This window comes from Solanum lycopersicum, chromosome 11, assembly GCF_036512215.1.
Source record: "Solanum lycopersicum chromosome 11, SLM_r2.1".
NCBI lineage: Eukaryota > Viridiplantae > Streptophyta > Magnoliopsida > Solanales > Solanaceae > Solanum > Solanum lycopersicum.
Genome location: NC_090810.1, coordinates 42,357,910 through 42,382,940, shown reverse-complemented (window position 1 = coordinate 42,382,940; position 25,031 = coordinate 42,357,910). Strand labels below are relative to the sequence as shown.

The 25,031-nt window shown below is 33.1% G+C and overlaps 1 protein-coding gene across 1 annotated transcript; it reads left to right on the top strand.

Annotated features, from left to right (window-relative positions):
- The first annotated feature begins 23,033 nt into the window (after positions 1 to 23,033).
- On the top strand, positions 23,034 to 23,672 carry LOC138339416 (uncharacterized). Its single transcript, XM_069291013.1, has one exon. The coding sequence runs from the start codon at positions 23,034 to 23,036 to the stop codon at positions 23,670 to 23,672; it is 639 nt and encodes a 212-aa protein (XP_069147114.1).
- The last annotated feature ends 1,359 nt before the right edge of the window (positions 23,673 to 25,031 follow it).

Genomic DNA, 25,031 nt, shown 5'->3' with positions numbered 1-25,031 from the left:
GGTAAAGAACATCTTGGTATGGGAGAAATTGGAGATGTTTTAGAGATCATTATGGAAATTAAGTCCTAGATTTCAGCAACTAAAGCCCAAAAACAATTGTGGCCATGGTAGAACTACAGACCCTAAAAATGGGCCTTAAACTTGGAGTAGATCACAACTTATCCCTCTTAGTCATCAACATTGACTCTTCAAACATCGCTAACTGCATAGACAAAGATTATATATCTTGCACTAACTTAATTTTAGAGTGCATGTCATTAATACAGATGCTTGGCACACTAGCATTGATGCACATCTACAAGAAACAAAACAAATCATGGTTGCAGAAAAGTTGACGAAGGAAGGACTAAGGGCCTGTTTTGTTTGACTTTTTGTTTATGACTTATAAGGCAAAAGCCATAAGTTAGTATTTTAAATTATGGCTTTTGACTTATTTTTTTTATTTTGGCTTTAAATATAAGTGCTTAGAAGCACTTGTTATTTTTGCCCTAACCCTTCAAAACTACTTAAAAGCTATTTTGGCTTAAAAACACCTAAAATAAGACAATCCAAATCGGAACTAAAATGAGATTTTTTTAATTACCCCAATATCTTGTAAGCATATACTAGGAAAATCGCGTGTTAGAAATGTTCATTTTGTTAACCCTATTATGCAAGGCTAGGATGTGTGGCAACACTCTTTAATTATGGGCCCACTTACAAGGGGGTACATACACTAAACTTATATCGTCTATGACATCATATATATAACTACCTTTTTAACTAAAAGGCAATTTTTGGTGTTATTTGAATAAACTCAAAAAGGGGTTACTAATAATGAATAATGAATAAAATATTTTCAATGAGTATTTCTTAATCAGCATCGTAAATTGTTTTTTTTCATTTTTTAATTAAAGGGGTGAAGCTCGCGGGCCTCATATATACAAAGAAATTATTCAATATGGACTAAGCCTTAGATGGCCCATCCCAAATAATTGAATTTTTTTAATAAAAGCAAATTAAAAAACAAAAAAAATGATTGTATTGAAAGAAGACAACTAGGTTAAGTGAAATTTCATTAGTCGACCTTATCGTGACCTCATGATCGACGACAATCATCCGTAGAGTTGACAAGACCAGATGGTTCCTTCGGAGATTCACTAGTTATGTTAACTCCAGGTGACTTTCTCACTCATTCAACTTTGATTTTTGTGTTCTTTACTTGCAAATCTAGAGCTTTCTTATGTATGATAAGCTACTATGAAGATATTTGTTCCTTACCCCAGATTTCTTGAATTATAGCTTTCTGATAGTAGATTTGTAAATCTATGAGCTTAAATTCAAGCCCTCTGTTGCCCAGAAAAAATACCATAACATAGTAGTCAAGTAGAATGAAATATTTTCCCTATTGTTAATTTTCCATAGAATCATCCTCATAGAATCTAATATCACACATCAAATGAGAAAATCAAGGTTCTTGATTTGAACCTAATTTTCTAATATACTAGTGCTAAAATTAGCATATAACTAATCACTATTACATATTAATTTGCTCGTATCCGTTGATAAACTAAGCCTCTAAGAGAAAAATACCACACATTAAAAGTAGAAATTAGAAAATAAAACAGTTACCAATTAGTAAATGTTACCCGTACATATGAAAAACTCACATAGAAGTAGTTAGAATAGAAAAGAGATTCACCCATAGTTTTGCCCAAGACTATTATCATTGTACACCTTAAACTCTCACCAGGTGGCATAGTAACTACGTATTTTGAAGTCACTTCAGGAAAATCTATAACAAAGAAAATTATCCTCTGTTTCAATAGAAAACTGTGTGATTAAAACTTGTGGCCGCAATTAATCAATTTTATAGATGTATCATCCTCAAGAAAGGCATGTTTATTTTATCAATATTACGTATTTTCGTAGTTATTGTTGGCATATCCTAATACTTTTCTACCATATATTTACTACAAAATGATAACATCTTTCCTTTCCATATTTGGAGCTTATTATTCACCTCTTGATGAGTTCATTGTAATCACTCTTTTTCTTATTAGCATGAATGATAGGAAAAACTAAATCATTGATTGGAAATTGTCCATATACTAGCACATCTATCAACTAAACCTCCTAGTTGTGCACTAGTACTCTAATGCATGTACCAATAACTTTTTTCTTTGTTGATTAACTGCCGCGATAGAGAGTCATATATGTCCAATACCTTCATAATTATTTGAAAGAATTTTTCTTGTGCGACAGAAAAAATAATTATGTCATTTGCATAAGCCAGGTTATTAAGATTTGCACTCCATTTAGGAACATCATAACCAATATATTGTCTATCATCAAATAAGGAATTTAAAGCCCTAGGCAAAACATCGGCAATGAGAATAAATAAAGCATGAGATAAAGGGTCCCCCAGTTTTAATCCGTGGTAGAGTGAAAGAGGACTTTAGTCTACCCATTAACCAACATAAAGGTCCAACTATTAGCTATAATCCTCCAGATGATATCAACAAACCTATCAGAGAATCCCATTTTCCTTAAGACTTTCATCTAAATAAACCACGATACCCTGTGATAAGCTTTGATCATATCAAGCTTAAAATAATATTGGTTGATTTTCCCTTTTTGGTGACATTAATTGCAATTTTCAAGAGTAAGCAAAATATTCACAATAAGTTTCCTTCCTTTTACAAATCACTATTAGATGGGAAGGAGAGACCTTGTGATTACCATTTCCAATCTTTCATGCACCACCCTAGAAATACTTTATTGATGAAATTACTCAATCATTTAGTCCTTAGATCAGAGAAAGAGTATGGATTACTTTTTAAGCTAGGGACACAAGGTTAGTATTAGTAATACTGTTAGAAAGACATGTAAAACCATCTGGATCACTTGTACTATCCCCGCAAAGACTAAATACAATATTTTTCGCCTTTTCCTGTGTAGGAATAATGTTAAGAGAAACATTATCCTCTTTGATTGGAATTTGTTGAATGTGGTTTCGAAGAGAAAACTCTGTAGCTCCTTTTCTTGGGTAAACCGTGTTAAATAAAACATAACAGCTTCACCAAAAATCTGTTCTTTATCTGTCAAATTCATCTTTTCCTTTTTCTCTTCACTAGACTGTAAAGGATTATAGTATTTTTGACTGCTTTTTCGAACGACATAGTTTCAACTTTTTTGTTCAAGTACTTCTCCTCATAGTGTAGATATTTCTTAAATCTTGATTGTGCCTTCTTCATTACTTCTCTATTCCCACTGGATTTGACAGTGTCTTCCCTGATAATTAATTGTTTGAAAACATCACCAAGCACCTCACTCCTCCATGACTTTAGACAAATTTCACTTTTTTTCTAAATTTTGTCATAAAATCAAAGAAAATGTTCTAAAGTTGAGAACCTAACCAAGTTTGAGCAACCACTCGCTTGAATGATTCACGTTTTACCCAAAAATTCAAGAATATTAAGGTTTTAATGATATTTACCAAATTTTCTACACAAGATAGAAGTACAAGGGCATGTCTAGGTCCACTTCTTGAAAGATGATCGACTTTCAGTTGATTAAACAAATTTTGCATGTATAAATTTTCTATGATTATGTTAGACCTTTCAAAAATGTAATCATCCACTGCTTTACTTTACCACAAAATAAATTGGCTACCTTTGTAAATTACCTTTGTGCAAAATCCAATGCAATTGGTAAATTTTTCAGTATCACCTGGTTGCACATGACCCCATCAATCTTCTCGTCGTCATTCAATACCTTGTTAAAATCCCCACCAATTATCCATGTCAAAATGTAGGAATTGGACAATCGATATAGATCCTCCCACAAGTGCAATCTGTACAAGCTATCACATTTGGCATAAACTACAGCAATATAGGAAGCTTTGTTTAAAATGAGTATCATTAAGATTAAGTGTAATTTATTTGAATAAATCCACTACATATCCATTTAGTTACCTTCCTTTCGAAAAAAAAATTCCACTACAATTAGCTTTGGAAAAATCCATCCCACATCTCCTTATATATTTGCTGATGTGACTGGAATTTTTAAAAGGTTATATTAAAGCAAGAAACTTGAATTTATCTGCTCTATTCAGCATTTGAATTCTGTGAAATGTTTTTTGAATCTTTATTGACCTAATATTCCAAAAGAAACACTTCAATGAGACTTATTCTTTTGTAACCCTCTCTTTGGCAATGTTTTGGTAGGCTGACAATTTACTGTATTGCCACCATCCTTTCCAAATTTGATTGTTTTATTGATTTTTCTTTGACTTTATCTCCATATTCTACACTATGTACTCCTTCACTATTCATAGTATTATCTTTTCGTGATCTAAAATGCTTTATTGTGCTTGTTTCTCAGGGTAATCCTCAACTATAAAATGAGATACAATGTCATATAAGACCTTGTGAGGTGAAGAACCATTAATTTGCCCATGCTCCTCGATTTCATTTTTGTTATGGTTGGATCCTTTATTGGCTTGACCCTCTATCTTATCGTCTGTTGTGCCTAGTTGATGTTGTTCGTCCATGTGCTTCTCACTTGACCCACTATGATATCTATTTGAAGAACTCTGATTGCTTGTATCTACTTTCTTTTGAAATGAACAAATATTTTGTTGCTCGTCTTTCTATCTTTGTTGTTGACTCTGCATTGTAACGTCTTCTGTTTCTTCCAAAATAATTTTTGTTGACTCCACAATATCACTACATTGCCCCTAATATTCTGCATGCCCATATTTACTTCAAAATTTCATTGTTCCTGTATCTTGACTTTGGAAAAAGTAATATTCTCACATCCCAAGACCACACCCTAGAAGATTTGGCACTCTCGGAGTGGAATCGGCATACTTGACCTCTCGGAGGTCTTCTACAATCCTTTTCGTATCATTCGATGTTTGTGCATATATATATACATACATATATATAAATATATATATATATATATATATATATATATATATATATATATATATATATATATATATATATATATATATATATATATATATATATATATATATATATATATATTAAAAGTAGTGCTGATTTAAAAAAATTCACAACATTCTAATAGACTTTAAAAATATGTTTCATATAAAATCCATAGAAAATACTAAGTTTCATTTCATCAAATCTTAGACACAAGAGTACTTTGGGACACGACCCATACAATAGAAATATAGTACTACTAAGTCTATTACAATACTTCAATAACAGAAGTAAAATACATCTATGCCCTCCAGTTCAATGAGGACAGACTTCAACTTGTTTTAACGATCCTATAATCCAAGATTAGCTCCCAATAGCACCTTAACCTATGAATCACTTTAAAGATATATAAAAGTATGAAATTAGTACAAACAGTTGTACTAAATATGGAATAATGTATGAAAATCGTGAAAATGGACATTAATGGAAATATGCATCTTTTGATTTAAATATCATAACATAAGCATAAGAACAACATTATAACCTTAGAATCACATAAGATAACACTTAATAAATTTATCACATTTTTAAGGACAACTTTACAGTAAACCCATGTCACTTTACATTGACTTAATTCACTATTAGAGTGAAGTCTATCAACTTCACATAGAACACTTTCTAGCATGTAATTCTCCCACTAAAAGCTATCCTAAGACTGACTTAAGTAAGACAAAAAGATACCACACATACACCCTCTCTAGGCACACCTAAATGATCATTAAGACCACCTATAATGAGATATATACACTTCAATACACCAATCACATAAACATGAAATTCTCTTACTAAAGGTGATTCTAAGGTTCACTTGAGTGAGCTGTGAAGCGACCGCCCATACAATACCTTTCGCACACACTTAAGAGATCCTTTAGACTACCTAGGATAAGATCATTCTCTTTTAACACAACAGCATTTATAGAATATGACATTCACCTCCCAAAGGTTATCAAAAGACCTACTCAAGTAATTAAAGAAGAGAATGTCCATGTTTTACCTCTTCAAAATTACCTAAGTAATCCTTAAGACTACCTAAGTTTGGATTATGTCTACAGAATCAACCAACTTCCCTAACTAGATTCATTCTTAAGACTTATATATGTAAGATACGAAGTGGCCATTCCTATGCCCTCTTCACACCTTAACTAGACAACCGTTAATTACTTTACATAAGTACTTATTCATTTAACATGTTTTCTTAACTCAAGTCATTACATTCATTAGTTCATTTAAGATACATTCATAACATAAGGACATTCAAATAATCGTTTTGGAGAACACCTAGGGACTCTTACTAACATCTTCAAAGCCTATTGTGCAATGTCTAGATAGCATCTCATACAACCACCTAAACTCCATTGAACTTCTCAAATACAAGTAGGTATCCCATATGATGAGAACATGCAATAAGAGACATAGACAATGGTATCGAAAAATGAAACCCGGAGTTGTAACCTACTCCGATGGAGGGTGTTCTACTTGCCAATGGTAGAACTTGGACGCATCCCATGTAGTAACATAGTTAAGGAATATGAAGGGTTTTGTTGTACTTTAGTCTCATTCTTAACTATAACTAATTCTCTTACCATACTCACTCGGTGCTAGCCTTTGTTTTCATAGAGTAATTTACATTAAAGGATCATACGAAGGGATTCCATATCTAGTTCATAACTCAATCACATTCACCATACCAAAGAGGTCCCCTAGGGCTTCCTTAAAATGGCGACAAAGATAGCTTAATGACTTTCCTAAGGATGATATGATGTCGTTCCAGCCAACCAACCCTAAGTCCGTCATTCATTACAATAAGGATACCATTACGGCTTCGACTTCAAGGCTCATAACCTTACCATTAGGTTCAAGGTTTCATTTAAATGGCCTTCTTAGCACCATTAAAGGTCTCATGTCATTCATGCATACAAGACTAAGAGAATTTATCATCCTAAGTCAAGATATCTCATATTCACATTCAAGCATGTATCAAGTAAGGGACACAAGTCTACCACACAAGACACACGAATGTTTCACTTTAGCATATATTACATATCATTCTAGAAGCACATAGGAATAACCATTATCATCTATAAGTTATCCTATACACTACTATAACATCAGCAATATAACCATCATAGACTCATATAGTCAAGTAGGAATAATCATGCATCAACTCTAAGACTACACACATAATGACATAGTAGTCTAGCCTAATCGCCTAATATAAATAGAAGAAAACATACTTTCACTTAATCACAAGTAGATGAATATGATCATACTTCACATAAATCAACTAAACAAATCATCATAATACTTCAAGTAGTTTGCGGACAAGGTCATGATTATCGTAATACATAAAGTAATGCCGACAAGGCCAAATCATTCACATAGCACCGCCACCATAAGTGGACCATACCAATCACAACTTATTTTAAGAACTACAATATATAAAATAAGAATAAATAGGACAGAGCACCACCAATCCATTCTAACCACTTCAATCCATATCTAAATCATCCAATTCAATACCAAAAAGACCTTACCCATGGCCATGAACATCAATTCAATAAAAAAACTATAATACTTAATGAATCTAGGTAAATTCAATATAGATTTCTCAATATAAGACAACCTATACATCAACTGAATACAATTCTTACATAATTCAATATCCCATAGAAAACTACACTAGAATTCATAAGCATTAAGTCAATATTAAGTCAACCACAAAGTAGTCAAAAACTAGGTTTCATCAACTACATGGGTTCTAATTAACAACAATTAAATCAATATACAATGATTTAAAACCTTTAATGCAAGAACTCATGGATAGATCATAAAATTGGACAAGTTCATATTAACCTATGATTTTCTTCGGCTAACTCGAATTAAACCCTTTACCCAATTTTCTCCTGACCACTGGGTCAAGGGTTCAATTAAGGTAAGCCGAATAAAAAATTGGTTAATATAAGTATTCTAAAATACCTTTTTTCAAAAATTTTGTATAAATATATATTTTCTCTTTGATTACATACTACTATTGTTTTTTGCTATTTTTTAAAAAGAATAAAAAGATATTATAGAGTACCCCAATATTATTAGGTTTTTCTTTTTACCAGCCTTGAACTGTTAACCTAATTGTCAGGAGTAAACTCCTCAGTAGTCCACCACTATGACCAAGAAGGTCGATGTTAATTTACCAAAAAGTAAAATTATTTATATATACTTAATTTCAAAATATCTTAATTGCCCAAATGAATAGGCCTACAAATATTTTGTTCTTCATATGTTTCAACAAAATTTCAGTGCTTCACTAAATTTCATAAGAAATTAAAAGGAGTTACCATTTTCACTTTTTTGACGTAATAAAAAGATTAATGTTTTTTTAACTTAGTTTTAGTTTTTTTCTTTTTGTTATACAAAGGAGGTCCATAAATCTAATTCTTATGATAGAGACAGTTAACTAATTAATTGGGGCTATTGATGAAACCTAATTATTTTTTTAAAATATTATTCTTTGCAACATGAATACTAAAAATGATAAATCTAGGATAATTATAATCATAATGATATATTATATGTTTTTCTTTGGGATTTAGGTAAACTATATTTTATTTTAATAATAAATATTGTAGGCATGACTTATTCTATGTTTTGGCAATAATTGTACTTGTTGGTAAATTTACGCCAGTCTTGTTGAACACAATGGTTTGTTGGTTGAGCAGTTTTTTCTCAACTACTATGTCAAGGGTAAAGGCTGGTAAACCAAATAAAATTAATTTAATTAGGCATTTTATAATTCCTTTTATTTTTTTAAAGAATATTTTCTTTATTATATTACAAATTATTGTATTTTGTCTTCTATTGAAGAGATTTGAAAACTTTTCAAATTTATTTTTGTTGTATTTGAATAGGAACATTAATTTTCAGTTAATTTAAGTTTTTGCTTGTGAACATTTATAATTATCAAATAATTTAATTGTTTCAAAATTTAATTGTATGTATTAATTATTAAGATAAATCTATAGTGCTAGTATTAATTAAATCTAATATAATCATGACCCACTAATATTGTGAACTTTATTTTTAAGTAATAAAATATTATCTCAATGCCCCATTTAATATTTTTGGTAAATATAAATAATTTTATTCGTTGGTAAATTAACACCGGCCTTCTTGATCATAATAATTCACTAGTTGAAGAGTTTTCTCTTGACCACTATACCAAAATTTCAAGGTTGTTAGATACCTACATAGTTGATTATTCTACTTCTACCAACCTTGAACCGGGAAAAATCTTTAAGTAGTGAAATACTATGATCAAGAAGGGTGATATTAATTTATCAACAAGTAAAATTATTTATATATACTAAAAACATAAAATGGGCTATGCAAACAATATTTTATTACTTAAAAATAAAGTTTAAAATATTTTAATGGCAATTATATTCGAGTTCATTACAAGCATAAAATTCAATAGTGTTAAGGTAAATTAATTGAAAATTATAATTTCCTATTCAAATATATAAATTTAACAAGTTTCCAGTTTTCTACAATAAAAACAGATAACAATAAATATGTAATCAAATAATAGAATGTTATTTAAAATTTTTAAAAAGGTATTATAAAGTGTCTAACCACATTAATTTTCTTTGGTTTACGAACCTTGAACACTTGACATGGTAGTTAGGAAAAAACTCCTCAAACAATAAATCACTATGATCAAGAAGACTATTGTTAATTTACCAACAAATAAAATTATTTATATTTATTAAGAACATAAAATGAGTCACGCCTGCAATATTAATTATTATAATGTATAATTTATCTAAATACCATGGTTTTAAAAGCTAATTGCAATATTTCCTTACTCTTTTTCAAATTATAATATCCCTTGAAATTTATGAATTTTGAATACATTAGTGAATTCCGGATATATTACAGAACTTCCGGATATAATTCAAGTAATAACTCAATGTTCTTGATTTATAAGTAGGGGGTTATATTTATATTAGAATATTGCATGGTTACATAATAATTGGAAGGGTATAGCGTGTTGGTTCGAATAATATGAGGGACAACTTTTAGTGATGTAATTAAATTATGTCAAAATGACATTATGTTTTGCATATAAGTTCATTATTATTTGTGATATGTAGGTTGATTTCATATAGTTTTTTTTTTACGAAAAAATCTTAGTTTATTACGATGTGGTTAATTCATTCTTTTGCTATTTATTATCGTAATTGGTAGCCAGTACTATGTAATCCGGGAAAAGGTTAAAAAAAATAGAAGAAGTAATATATGAAAGAATCTTCTCAAATAAATCCTTTTGTATTTATAGGACAATTTTGATTATTATCTGAAGTATTTCATCTTATTTAATCATCACTTTCTAACATATTTTGGTTACAAAGTTAGAAAATGAGCCCTATATATGTTATGCAACACCATTCAATTTAAGAAACACAATTTCTTTTTGAGAAAAGGGTTAAGAAATAGATTTTTCATGTAAAGCTTCAAGGGTAAATTTGTTACATCTATGGTTGCAATCTAGAGATGTGGCCTAGCTTATAGATGTACATATGCCAGGAAGTTTGAAATTTTATTTTATAATATCAAGTAATCACTTATCATTTCTTTTAATCTTCTATCAATTGAGAAAGTGTTTATATATAAGAAGCTAAAATTCTAGTAAAAACTGACAAATTAGAGTAGTTTTGGAATATTATAGATAATTTATCAGTTAATTTAATTTGTTTTGTTATAAAAATATAGTAATAATAAGGAAGGTGATTATAATACCTCAAACCACAAAAGAGATTAGTGTAGTACTTAATTTATATAAAAGAGGATAATTTCGATCCTTAGCCTTAAAAACTAATTGAAAAAAGTAAAATATCATTAAATTTAACGTCGGGTCCCACCGTTGGTGGAGCCTTTCTTCCTCCACCTTTCTTCTGTCATTTCTTCATCTCCATATTCTTTCTCCTGTCTTTTTTTTCTCAAATTTCTGATCGATGTGTTCTTCCGTATATTGTCAAAATCCTTCCTTACATACTAAAATTTCTTCAAATTTAAAAAAATGTTTGTTTTAGGTGGTAAGGTAGTGTCAAGAGACTAGTCAGTCAATTGATCACTTTAATTTACTCACCATAGAATCACACAATTAGAAACTATTGTGATATTTCACTAGCTGTGAAAGACAAAATCACAAGACATCTTATAGAAGCTTTAAAATTTATTCAGAAAACTACTCCTAAATGTAATAAAGAAGTTACTTCTATATAATTTTAAAATAAGAAACTTATCAACCTCATTCTAATCTTTTGTCCTATGATGAATATTGTTCTTTGTCTAATCGACTGATCCATGAAGAATCATAATACAAAGCACTTGTTGGTCTTATGAAGTACAAATCTAAATTAGTTTAAATATACATATCAATCATGAATAAAAAGAACCATGTGCCTCTTGTAAACAAGTAAAAGTTGAGTGTTAAAACCGACAACATATTCACAAACACATCAATATCCATAAATCATGGTGGTAAAATATGGACGAACAAAGGTAGAAAATAAAAAGTTACAAATATTATTTTGAATGTTGATGAAAATTTAGCATGTAAGAGAGGATTTTGGCAGTAAATAAAAGAATCAATTTTAAATTGAAGATAAAATGTCAAGAAAGAAAATAGTGAAAAGGAAAGAGGGGGAAAGAAATGGTCCACCAAGTATGGAACCCACTACTAAGTTTTTTAATTTTCAGTTAGGTTTTAGGGATAAAACCAATATGATTAGGGATGGAAAATGGAAGGGCGGGGCTTAAACCTGCAAAGTCTTACCTCACCCCTCATAGCGTTATTTTCTAGCCCCACCCTGCATGTTCCACATAAACTCATTCGTTCCCGCTATGTATAGTTTTAATGTTCTTTTGGACCTATTTAAATCACATGAACTATTCAATGTTTACACCAGGAAGACTAGAATATCATCAAATTTAATAAAAATCATTAAAAGCACTAACATTTTTAACTCACATTGTTATGCTTTTAAAAAATAAAAAAATATGCACATTTATATACAGAGAACTTAGAACACCAAAAATAATTATGAACATATATTTCCATCGAACTCCACATATGAAGTCCAATAACTTTTAAACTCTTTAGCACTTTACCTTCCAATCCTCAACATATATCTCTTGTACTCATTGATAATGGGAAAATTCTATACTTATCTTTCTTTACTAAATTAGTAGTAATATTGTAATCCATAAGCAACAAACTCTTTTACACAAATAAAAAATATTCATGGCTAAAATTATCCTTAAGCTTGCAAATCATAATTTACCAAAATGACAAAATTCAAGAATTGAGATTGCTAATCACAAACCTGGATATTACAGTAACAAAAGACTACTAATTACATTCAACAAAATCGAAAGACTCCCTATGCGTCCATGCCCTGTTACAACAATAAGGACTCCAAATAATAAATCTAAAACAACAGTCTTTATAACTTAAATCAACAATCTTTATAACTTACACCAATACCAATTCTTAAAACAAAAGACTAAAAGCAACAATATCTTGTATCGACTATCATGGAATTTCAAATGTCCTACAGCTTGAATCCAATTCTTCTTCATCATCAAGCAAGGTCCAACATGAAACTCTATCTGTACTTGAAGTTAAACCTAAGAAATAAAAGTATGTGTTTAAAGTATTATAAAATGGAAAAACTTTTAAAAAATAATTTATTGGGAAGTTAGTTACCATTGTTTCATTCCATAACCAAATGAGAGTACACATAAAAGCTTCCAAACTAGTAGGATGGAGCCTAATGCGGTGTGGAATAATCAACCTTACACTACTGCAAAATCATGTGTCAGAAGCAACAATAGACAAGGGAATGACTAATATGTGTAGATGGCTCCATTTGAGGACTTATATGGTAGGAGGTGTAGATCACATATAGGATCGTTTGAGGTGGGTGAATTTTCCCTAATAGTTCCCATATTCGAAAAATAGGCCATAGATAAGGGTAGGCTTATAACGAAAAAGTTGAAAATGACTCAAAACCGGCAAAATTCATATGCCGACGTGAGAAGAAGGGATCTAGAGTTTGATGTTAATGATTGGTTTTACCTATAAATCTCACCCATGAAGAGTGTAATGAGGTTTTTTAATAAGGGAAAGCTTAGTCCCCAGTATGTAGGCCTATATTAGATTTTGAGGCATGTTGGCAAGGCTTCTTATGAGTTATATTTTCTAAATGAGTTGGCATTAGTAAATTCTGTTTTTTTTACGTCTCTATGCTTAAAAAGTGTGTTGGAGATCCGACATCCATAGTTCCCTTATAAAGGTTGGGAGTTGATGAAAGTCTTTCTTATGAGAAATTTCCAGTAGAGATTCTAGACCGGCAAGTTAAGAAGTTAAGAAATAAAGAAACATCTTCCGTCAAAGTGTTGTGTAGGAGTGAGTTATTTGAGTGTTCTATTTGGGAGGCCGTGATCGATATGATGTCCTGGTATCCTCATCTCTTTCCTTCTACTCTTATTCTAGCTTGAGCTAATGAGTTGCTCTTTGTTTGTCTTTTGTTTTTGAGTCATGTGCTTTATGTGTCTCCTTTATTTCCTTATGTGATGCATGTTCATGATTAATATTTCTAATTTGTTGTGAATTTAGTTGATTCGTTTGTAGATTTCATAATATGAATAAAAGAACATGATTTAGCTATGATTTTTGAGAAAAACTTGTGTATGAGCTCCATGATATTGTCTTAACCATGTTTTATCTTGGAGAAAGTAGTTACTCCTTTAACATGAGTAATTTTGAAAAATTTATGCATATAGGATTTCTAGATATGGATCCTAATTCCAAATGATGTATTGAGTATTCTTAGCTTGAAGTTGATGTTTCCTCCTTGTATACGTGTATTGCACTCATAGTGGGATGTTAGAGTTAGTTTCACCCCTCTTATGATGTTTTAAGAACGTTTGAGCTTGGAGACGATCCTCCTTGGTTACATGCATTTAATTAATAGGTTGAGTTGTTAGTTGCTCTCCTCTTCCCTTAGAATAAGCTTGAATCTCATCGAGAATAAATGGTCCTAATGGGGAGTAATTATAACGCCCCGTATATAAAAAAGTGAGATGAGACTGATTCCGATATTGAAGGTGTCGTCCGTGGTTGGCGTGCCTTACAATCGTATGAGGTCCAAGAACCATGGCTTGACCAACAGATCGTTGGTCAAACCATGGTTTGTGAGTAGGGTCCGTGGTCTGAAGCCCCAAATTCAAATATCTTATGACCAATGATGGTCTACTCAAAAGGACCGTAGATCAGATTCCAGTCCGTCAACTAGGGTCTGTAGTTTAAAGGTCGGTGCTAGCTATTTAGGGGTAGTTGGGTATTTTTACTAATTAATTAGTTTTTACACTATGTTGTTTTATCCTTCACTAAGACTCTTATATAAGTACTTTAAACCACCAAATTAACCAATTCACTTCATTCTTCAAAATGCACAAAAGGATATCAATTCTCATATACAAAATATTTCTCTCTCTCTAGAAGAAGAAGAAGAAGAAGAAGAAGAAGAAGAAGAAGAAGAAGAAGAAGAAGAAGAAGAAGAAGAAGAAGAAGAAGAAGAAGAAGAAGAAGGGGGAGGAGGAGGAGAAGGTTCAGGAGAAGAAGAAGGATCGGGAGAAGGAGAAGGAGAAGGAGAAGAAGAAGGAGAAGGATGAGGAGGAAGAAGAAGGAGATGGAGAAGGAGAAGGAGAAGGAGAAGAAGGAGGACGAGGATGAGGAGGAGGAGTAGAAGAAGAAGGAGAAGGAGAAGGCAAAGGAGGAGGAGGAGGAGGAGGATTTGGATTCAATGTATGATAATTTTCATCCATGGATTCCTTCCATTCATGAATTTCCAAAATTCCTCAATTTCAAAAATTAGAATTCCCTAATTTAGGGTTTACATCATTTATCATGGATTTTTTGCATTATTGATAAATATGATTGAATTATGGTGTCATATGAATTAATTTATTAAATACTATGATTTTATGACAATTTACCCTTAAACCCGTGTAATCCCCATGTTTTCAATTTATGAATCATATTATGTGGGATTTTGATATTTAAGGAAGAGTTTTGGGAAATTAAGCATGCATTGAAAGATTTACATGAATTTATGATAAACTCCATATCTAACCCATGTTTTCTAAGTAATAATGATTGAAATAGGGTTTTGACCTCGACAGGTAAATTATGGACTTGTGCATTTTCTTATGCAATCTATGTAAATATTTTAAAGGGTGATTTGCGAGTAAAGTCCAATGATGATGTTGTGTGGTAAAACAATATTTTCATTAACACATACTAGCATGATGTGAAAGGTTTTCTCACATAGAATGGATTTTTCGGTCGAAAGGCTTCCTCACCTTATTTAATTAACGATAAGAAGCTATTCCAATGATTTAGCTTGGATTGGTTGTCCAAGGATACTTGTCCATGAATAATGAAGTCAAGTAAGAAATCAATATTCTTTTGGATTTATGCTTTACACTGAGGATATTGATAATGAGATGGAAGCTCCCCCATTAGTAGAGGTCGGGTTCCTAGAAGAAATCGAAGGAGATGGAAGATATCCATTAATAGATTTGGGGTTCTAGTAGTAATCTCCTTATCTCTTAACTATGTGCCCCCATAAGTTTATTAGCTAGTGGGTCCACTTAATCTTGAAGTGCATGGTTCTACCTTGGCAAGTAAGACAACTATTTTTGGTGTTGGAGACACCAGAAGATCATGTTATACCTGACATGGTCCTTATGTCGGTTAAGGCTAATTTCCCACATTAATAATAAGCTAAGGTTACTTCAACAAGTATCATATATGAGTTCAAAGGTTTTAAAACTGATATGCCTTGACCAAGGTTTTATAACTTTATTTATCTGACTCTCTTACATCATGTTTTAGCTTGGTCAATTGCATCTCATGAAATTAAATATCCCTTATATCATGATTTAAATGTTATGAATGGCTATCATACTTGTTATATTATTTTGCACTAACCCGAACTCTTTCCAACATTTCCTCAAATGTAGGGTTCGACAGTCAGGGTTATCAATTTCGTGGCTAGAGGTTGACATGATATATTTTCCGAGCTTTGGTAAGTCCTCATTCCTCGAGGAAGGAGTTATATTATTTCAGTTTCTTTCATGTATTTCTCTTTTGTATGATGTATGGTCTAGAACGAATCTCATTCTATTGTATTAGATAGCAGTGATGAGACAAGTGTTTTAGACTTCCGCTTTTCTATTATAAACTATTTTGGATTTGGATAATTGTTTTGATCTTGTTATTATATTTTGTATGTTATGAGATCTAAGTGGATTGTATGGAGTCCTTCGGGGTTCTATAAGCCATTTTATGTCCAAGGGGTACCCCTGGGTCGTGGCAATTATTGCAATCATATCCACCTCTTCTCAAGCTCTTTTCATCCTTTTTCATTTGAGAACTTGAACTTTGATTTGTCAATCATTTTATTTTAAACCCCTTTTTATTTCATCGGACTCTTTTTTCATTAAAATTTTCCAAAGAGTTTTCATCAAAATCTCTTTTTTTACCATAGTGTGTTAAAGGGCCGACATTCCACATCCACCCTTTTTCTGCTTATGTCATACCTAGACAGTTCCAAGATTCTAACTTTTATTCCATGGATACCTCTAGAAATCATTGCGCAAACCTACAACACCCACAAAAGGCATGACAGTAAATAAGAAAATGGGGACAAAACTCAACGTAAGAACAAGGAAAATAAATAAAGAATTAGAGGGAAATGTTGAAATGCTTGGGGAGAAAAATACTGGAGGTTAACATTGGAGAAATTTTCATCAAAGAATTGAGGCAGCAACCAACATAGCAATTGTGTTCCAATGCCCCAAAAAAATTACCTAATGCACCTTAAACATAAGGAATGAATAAGAGGCGGAACAAGCTTTTCTATGCCTCAATCCACTAAGAGATGTGAAGGAACCAACCCATGTAGAGAAGGGAAGCATCTCACTAGAATAACAACCATTTCAACAAGAACTAATACAATTCATTAGCTTGAATGCAAGATGGGCAGAGTACCAAGTTCAAGCATACGTGTGCGAAATGGTTCAAACCCATAAACATGCTATGTTGGTTTTTCTAGAAACAAAAAATGACTAACCATAAGCAGCTTAGGAAGACTCTAAAATTTTATACTCATATCCAATCTACGGCGAGTGGACTCTTGGTATCATCATTACATTGAAGGAAGATATTGTTAAAATTTATAGCCTAACTATTCCTAGGGATCCATATGATGGTGAAGGTGCTTCCTAACTTAAATTCATTGCTTTTCTCTGCTTTTTATGTTAATTCAGATTTAAACGTGGGAATGAATCTTTATGATGAATTTTGCCAAATTGTTGTGACTGACAAAACTAATTGGCTAATTAGAGGAGACTTCAACAAAGTCCTACATGCCAAAGAAACACTTGGTGGGACAAGCATAAATAATTCTCGAATCGACCATTTGAGGAATTACCTTAATAATTGAGGTGTGCTGGACCTGAGATATAAAGGTTGTAAATACACTTGGACCAATAAATGTTTTATGAATAGAAATGGACTCATTTTTGAAATATTTGATAGGTGTGTCCCTCTTCTTGTTAATCTCCAAGCCAGTGCTACCAATTCTAATAACAATCCCTTCATCATGGAATCCATGTGGTATGGGCATCCATATTTCAAAAGATTTGTTACAAAAATATTTGACAACACCAATACCTTTGACAAAGTTATTAGACTTTTCAAGGATGAGGCAATTACATGGAACAAATCTACATTCAGCAATATCTTTCGGAGTATGAAGAGAATTCTTACAACACTCATAGTCATCCAAAACTCTTCTACGTATCACAATCCAAAACTCTTCTACGTATCACAACAGACCCTTCGTTCAAGACCTAGACAAAGGGGATGCCAATATCGAGTTCTTTCACACCTCTACCCTGAACGGTATGAGGAGGAACAAAATCACTTCCCTCAAAGAACAGGCTTCTTGGGTATGAGGTCATTAGGGAAAGCTAATTACTTCGTAAATATCTACACCACTAACCACTCTCATTCCAAGAATATTCCTCTGGGATCAAGCTCAAACAAGTTGCATTTTTGAAGGATACAAAGACCTCTGCACTAAAATCTTTCAAGACCCTAGAAGTCCTAAGGCATATGGCCTCCACCCTCTTCTCTATACTAATATTGGGACCTAGTTTGGGAGAAATTCATCACCTTCTGTACGGAAGTCTTCTATACTCAACTATTTCCCAAAATTTAACCAAACCCTTCGGTTCCTTATTCCTAAGATCCAAAATGCCACCATGCTCAAGAACTTCATGTAGATTGGGATTTATAGAATGATATATAAATTGGTGAAAAAAATCATTATGAATCTCATAAAACTCCACCTCTAAAATAACAGTAGTCCTAGTCAATCCAGTTTTCTCTCACCCAGAAGAGACTCAAATCACGTCATTATATTCCATGATTACATCTAGCACTAAAAAACATAAAGGGAAAACACTAATCTGATCTGAATAATATATTTGGAAAAAGCCTTCGACAAGCGGAAGTAGTCAGTCATAAGAAACACAATGTTATTCTTCATTTCCCCCCCCCCCCCCCCAAAAAACATTTCTCTCATCACATATGGTGTCTGCTCTAACTCCATATTTGTCATTTTATATGGAAAACTGACTCTTTTGCGCGTACTAGGGGCATCTAGCAGGAGGATCCATATCCCTATATTTTTTCATTCTCTGCATGAAAAGGTTGTCTATGAGTATTGACCAGTCTAAGAATGGACTCACATCAAAAAAACAACCACTAGGACAAAGTCTCTGTCATTACTCGTGGTTGCCCGTTAGAATTAAGATGTTGTACTTGACCGCGAAGAGGTCTCATACAAGCCCTTGGCATAATCATAACATCAAAACATAGAATAGTCTAATCTTCTGTAATACCCTGAAACGAACAAAGGTGAACTAGAGATTTGTAAATGTTTCATGATTTAATTTTGTTTTAAAATAAATTATAATTATTTACTTAGTAAGTATATGAAGTTTGGTTACTTTTGTAGATCAAACGTCCAAGAACGTCTATGACGTTCGAAAGATATGCCTTAGGAAGTGCTTGTGTGTTCTGATGTGTTTTAGTAAGTTTGACATGTTTGTTTTAATTAAAATTGACATGGGATTTTCTAATACCTATATGAACATTTTTATGGGTTCAAAGTTTGGGTAATACTCCACCTAGATCCCACAAGGGGTCCTAGAAGAGGACCCAACACTTGGCAACTAAGCTGCCAAAAACTAGGCAATCGACGCCCATCAACCTACTGGTTGTAGTATCAACAACGCATCATCATTTGGGGGAGTAGTACCACACTCATTGGGATATTATAACCCAATTAAGAAGAATTTGAATCCATCAAAACCGTAGAAGTACAGGCTGTCGGTCAAACGACGCCCATCAGCTTGGGGTCATCGATTGGCGCCTGTTAAAGCTGTCATGTTTTGCTGTCAAACTTGGGGTGTTTTTGTAAATTCACCCCAAGGATTTTATGAACCTAGGATTATTATTTTAGGGCTTTTAAATTATATTAAATTGGTTTTAATTCCTAGACCTAGACAAGACCCCTCATTTAATATATTTAAACTCTATCACCAAAGAAAGACACACCCAAATCCCCATAAAAGCTTGGACTCAAGGAAGGGCTTGGATGGATGCTAGTGGACGTGATCTTAATCAAAATTAGTGGGTTTCCTTATCATTAAGGTATGATAGTCATCCTTTAACCCTCTTCCATTCAATGATTCATTTCTAAAAGAATTCTAAACGGGTTTTCAAACTCTATCTTCTTCTATATTTTATTCTAAGCATGGGTCTTCACATAAAAATGTATTAATAATTCAAATGTATTATTTTTAGTGTTATATGGTGATTTCAACATCAAAACCCTAATAAAACCATGCTTATGCATATTTTTAACTTTTGCTTAAGTAATGGGTTAAATGAACATGATTCTGTAATGCTTGAGCTATGGTTTCTTCATGGTGATATTATAGTTTAGCTACTGACCTAAGGGCAATTTTAGTATGAGTTTTTGGGTAAATTGTAAATAGGTGTTGAAAGATTGGATGAATGATAAGTTGGTCTCATTGTTTAACTCTTAGTATGAAATGCTTTGAGTGGTATGGTCTACCTTTAGTGCGGTGTTTACTTGAAATATATACATATGTATTGTGAATAAGGCCATGAAGTAATATTATGTGAAGTATGATGATAATGATATTGTTCTTGTGATGTGATTTATGAAGCTTTTTATGTGAAGCATGCTAGAGCTAATATCCTAAGGTACTATATGATTATGTGAATCATGTTTAAGGGTGTAATATAATGAATGAAGGCTTAAGCATATTTAGAATTAAATGTTGATGAAAATGGTGATTAGGTTAAAGGAGTGCTCACATGTATACTTACACACTCACACTTGAATGAATGAATGAAGTTAGTGAATGTTGTAAGGGGAGTCTTGGGGTGAACACTCTTCGTTAGTTGAGATGAAGTGTTTAGTAGCAACCTCACTATATTCCAAGAGCTTTCTAAGATAGGTAGGAGGATGGATTCCCTTCGTGAGTCAAGATGTACTTTACACTAGTTATCCTTAACCTATAGTATGAAATATTGAGACTCAGTGGGGAGTTATTCTTAGCACCGAGAGGATATAAAGAAGGGGTGGTTGCCTTTCGTGAGTTGAGATGTTGTATTCCAATGTACCTCTTGAGATGAGTACTCCTCGTTAGTAGAGAATGAGTTACTTAGTAGCAATCTCATTATTCCTTAACTATGTGCCCGCATAGGTGTAGCTATGGGGAAAACCATGTAAAAGCTAAGAGAATGATCCTACCCTCAGCAAGTGGGTATCTCTCATCCTATAAGGGCTAATATCGGGATTTCATGTTTAGCTCTCATGGTCTATATCAGTTAAGCTAGCCCCCACAAAAAAATTAATGAACTAAGTCTCCAAAAATAATGTACTACTTGGGGTAGGTGGTGGTATGATACGCTATTTATCCATTGCATAAGTAGACATTCCGAAATGGGAGTCTTGGTGTGTTTTATATGAAGTTAAGTTTTATATAATGAAGTTATGAAAGACTAATGTAGTGTGATTTATCCAAGGGAATCCTCAAGGAGCACTAAGTGGGATTAGTAGTATGGGATGCTACACAGAACTTAGTGCAACTTACAAATCCCATTGGAGTAGGGCACTTATATGAAGTCCTTAATGTATAAATGTTCTTCTAATGTCTAATATAGATTGTGGACTTGTTTCCCGTGCGAGGTAAGCCTACGGTTGGTAGTCTTAAGGATCATTTAGGTGTATATTGAAGGGGGTGTATGGGGGTTCCTTCATGTCGTCCTTAGTGAGTCGTAGGATAACTTGGTTAGGGAAACCTCAAAGGAAATGAGTTCATTGTAATGTACTTGAGTTTACTGTAAAATTATATTTTCGCTCTAAAATTATGAGAGTTCTACTTTATGTGATAAATGATGATTCTTATACTATTTTTACTCTATAATCATAAAGGTTTTACTTATTTGGCATGAAATCTTATTTTACTAAAACGTCTTTTTTACATGTTTTTTCATATGCCATACTTAGTACATTGTTTTGTACTAACCCCATACTTTTCTATACTCTATAAGTATAGGTTAGAGGCAAGAAGAAGTCTAGAAGGAAAAGCTTGGGAATCGACTATCTCAAGACTAAGTATGATTTCATATATTCGAGGGCATAGTCCTATTTCTTTAGTCTATGTTATTAATACTCATTAGGTATTTTCATTTAATGTAAAGGGTCGTGTCCCTAAGATATTTAAATCATGTCGTTAACATAGATTGTGAAGACGATATCACTCTTTATTATTTAAGAAAGATATTTTATTATTATTATAAATGTCGTGAAATTTTTAATTTTGCACTACTTTTCATGAGTTATGTAATGAATGATAACAAATGGCTAGTGCAAGACCTCTAAAAGGTTAAGTACTCAATTGTCCGACCCAAGGGCTACCCTAAATGCTAGGGGGTACTTTTGGGTCGTGACAAAATTAGTATTAGAGCATAAGTTATGGGAAATAATTTAGGATTTAAAGTCTCACAAGCCACTTCTAGTAGAGTCTTGTTCATCGGTGTGAGTCGTGACACATCCATGAGTGAGAGGCTATAAGATGATAGAAGTTTCAATTTCTTCATTATTCTAATGTCATGCCTTAGAGTTGAGCTCTATAAGATGTCTTTCTCAACATATTATCTTTGTGTTTATAGTACATGAATACGAGGATAGCAACCGCTTGAAGGGAAGAAGAACGTGTATCTAATGAGAGGATCCTTCCCTGTGTTGACCAATTCCCTATAGTTGTCCTAGAGAATGTAAAACGCGCGGTTCCCCTTCTGGAACCTCAAGGACCCCAAGGACCTCAAATTCCCCATATGCATCAAGTTCTTCAAGTTCCCTTTCTTGAATGGGATATGACTAATGTTAGAGTCAAAGGCTACCCTTATGAATTTGACCGAACTCATGACAATTGAAGCTCAAGTCGTCACTAACCATTTGGTTGCCAAGTTAACCAAGGGGATGGACTCAACCTAATGTGAGTACTCATGCTACTAGAATTCAGGATTTCATGAGGATGTACCCTCTTACATTTCATGGCACTAAGGTGGATGAAGATCCACAAAGTTTCATATATGAGATATTCAAGGTGATGGATGCTATAGGTGTGACCCTTAGGGAGAGAGCGGAGCTAGCCTCTTACCAACTCAAAGATGTGGCTCAACTGTGGTTTGAGCAATAGAGGGATGAGAGACCCTTAAGGGATGGTCCGGTAGATTGGTAAGTTTTCAAAGAGGCTTTTCTAGATAGGTTCTTTCCCTTAGAGTGGAGGTAGAAGAAGATGGTTGATTTCATGAATATTCGTCAAGAGGGAATGAGTGTGAAAGATTACTCTCTCAAATTCACCCAAATATCTAAGTATGCCCCGGCCATGGTATCCAACCCTAGGGATAGGATGAACAAATTTGTGATGGGAGTGTTTAGTTTGGTGGAAAGGAGTTTCGTACGGCAATGCTCCTTAATGAAATGGATATCTCTAGCTAAAATCATGGTGTATGCACAAAAAATTGAGTCCAAAATTAGGGAGATAATGCAAGAAGGGAAGAGGCCTAAGTTTGATGAATCTATTCAACCAAAACCCAAGAAGAGGTTCTATCACCAAGAGTCTTCCATGGGTGAAAAGGATAGAGTTTCCAACAAAAATTCCCAAGGAGGTGGCCATACTTGTGAGAGGCCTAGGTGTGCTACTTGTGGGAAGCAACATTTAGGTAAGTGTCTTGTCGGAACGAATGGTTATTTTGCATGTTCTAGTAAGAATCACAAGATGAGGGAATGCCCTAAAATCAAGGAAAAAGGGAAAGAGATCAATCAAGCTCCTCAAGGTGGTCTAGATCCTAATGCTCCGAAGAAGAACCCTCCCTATGGGATGGGGGCTAGGAGGGAGAACAAATCTGGAATCGATAGTCCTGGTAAGCCTTAACCCTTTATGGTTGTTTTTTTAAGTGGTAAGATCATTTCTTATGGTTTTTTCTTTATTATGATCATGCTTTCGTGATAAATTTCTTAAAGGAGAAATTGTTGAAGTTCATGCATGTTTCACTATAGGAGAGTTATGCTCACTGTAAATAATTTCAAAAACTGAGAAAAATTGAATTTTCATGAAAAATGGTTTCAATGTGTTTAAAAATTATGTTTATGAGCATGTGTAATGTTGTAGAAGGTATTTCCTCCATAAGTGAAGAATTAAATGTGTTTTTGAATTTGGAAATTTCTTTTAGAAAGTTTTCTGTGTTGCTTAGCAAAATGCTTGTCCATGTGTAATTGGTGTTCCTTGTAAGTTTGGTACATTGAATACTAATATTTGACCCTTTATTTAGTGTGTTATATGCTCTTAGTAAGTCCTTAATGTTCTTAAAGAGTTTAGTGTCATTCGAGGATGAATGTTGTTCCAAGTGGGGGAGAATGTAATACCCTAAAACGAACTAAGGTGAACTAGAGCTTCGTAAATGTTTCATGAAATAATTTTGTTTTAAAATGATTTATAATGGTTTCCTTATGCAGTGTACGAATTTTGGTGATGATTGTTGGCCATACGGCCAAGAACGTCCATAACGTTCGGAATATCTTAGGAAGTGCTTGTGTGTTCTCATGTGTTTTAGTAAGTTTTACGCGATAATTTAATTAAAATTAATGAGGGATGTTATTAAAACCTATATGACCATGTTTAGGGGTTCAAAGTCCGGGTACGACTCCACCTAGGACCCATAAGGGGTCCTAGAAGAGGACCCAAGACTTGGCAACCAAGCTGCCAAAAACATGGCAATCGACGCCCATCAACCTACTGGCATAGTCTCAACAACGCCCATCGTTTTGGGGGCACAGTATCACACTTATTGGGAGATTATACCCCAGTGAAGCATCCTCTGAAGCCATCTACGCCTCGGCAGGAAGAGCCATCGATCAAACGACGCCCAGTAGGTGGGGGTCGTCAATTGGCACCTGTTAAAGCTATCACGTTTTGCTGCCAAACTTGGGGTGTTTTTATAAATTCGCCCCAAGTCTTATTTAGAGTTTTTAAAGTATATTAAACTGGTTTTAGTCTTAAACCTACATAATACCCCTAATTTCAAATATTTAAACTTTCTCTCTAGAGAAAGACTCTCCCAAAACCTCATAAAAACTTGGACTCAAGGAAGGGCTTGGAGGGATGGTGGTGGACTTTTTCTTCATCAAAATTATTCGGTTTCCATCTCATAGAGGTATGGTAGTCATCCTTGAACCCTCTTCTATTAAAGGAGTCATTTCTAAAAGATTTCAAAAAGGCTTTTCAAACTATATC

What these genes read in the sequence shown, in the direction of transcription:
- LOC138339416 (XM_069291013.1), top strand. Translation starts at nt 23,034, where the DNA reads ATGGTTGATTTCATGAATATTCGTCAAGAGGGAATGAGTGTGAAAGAT.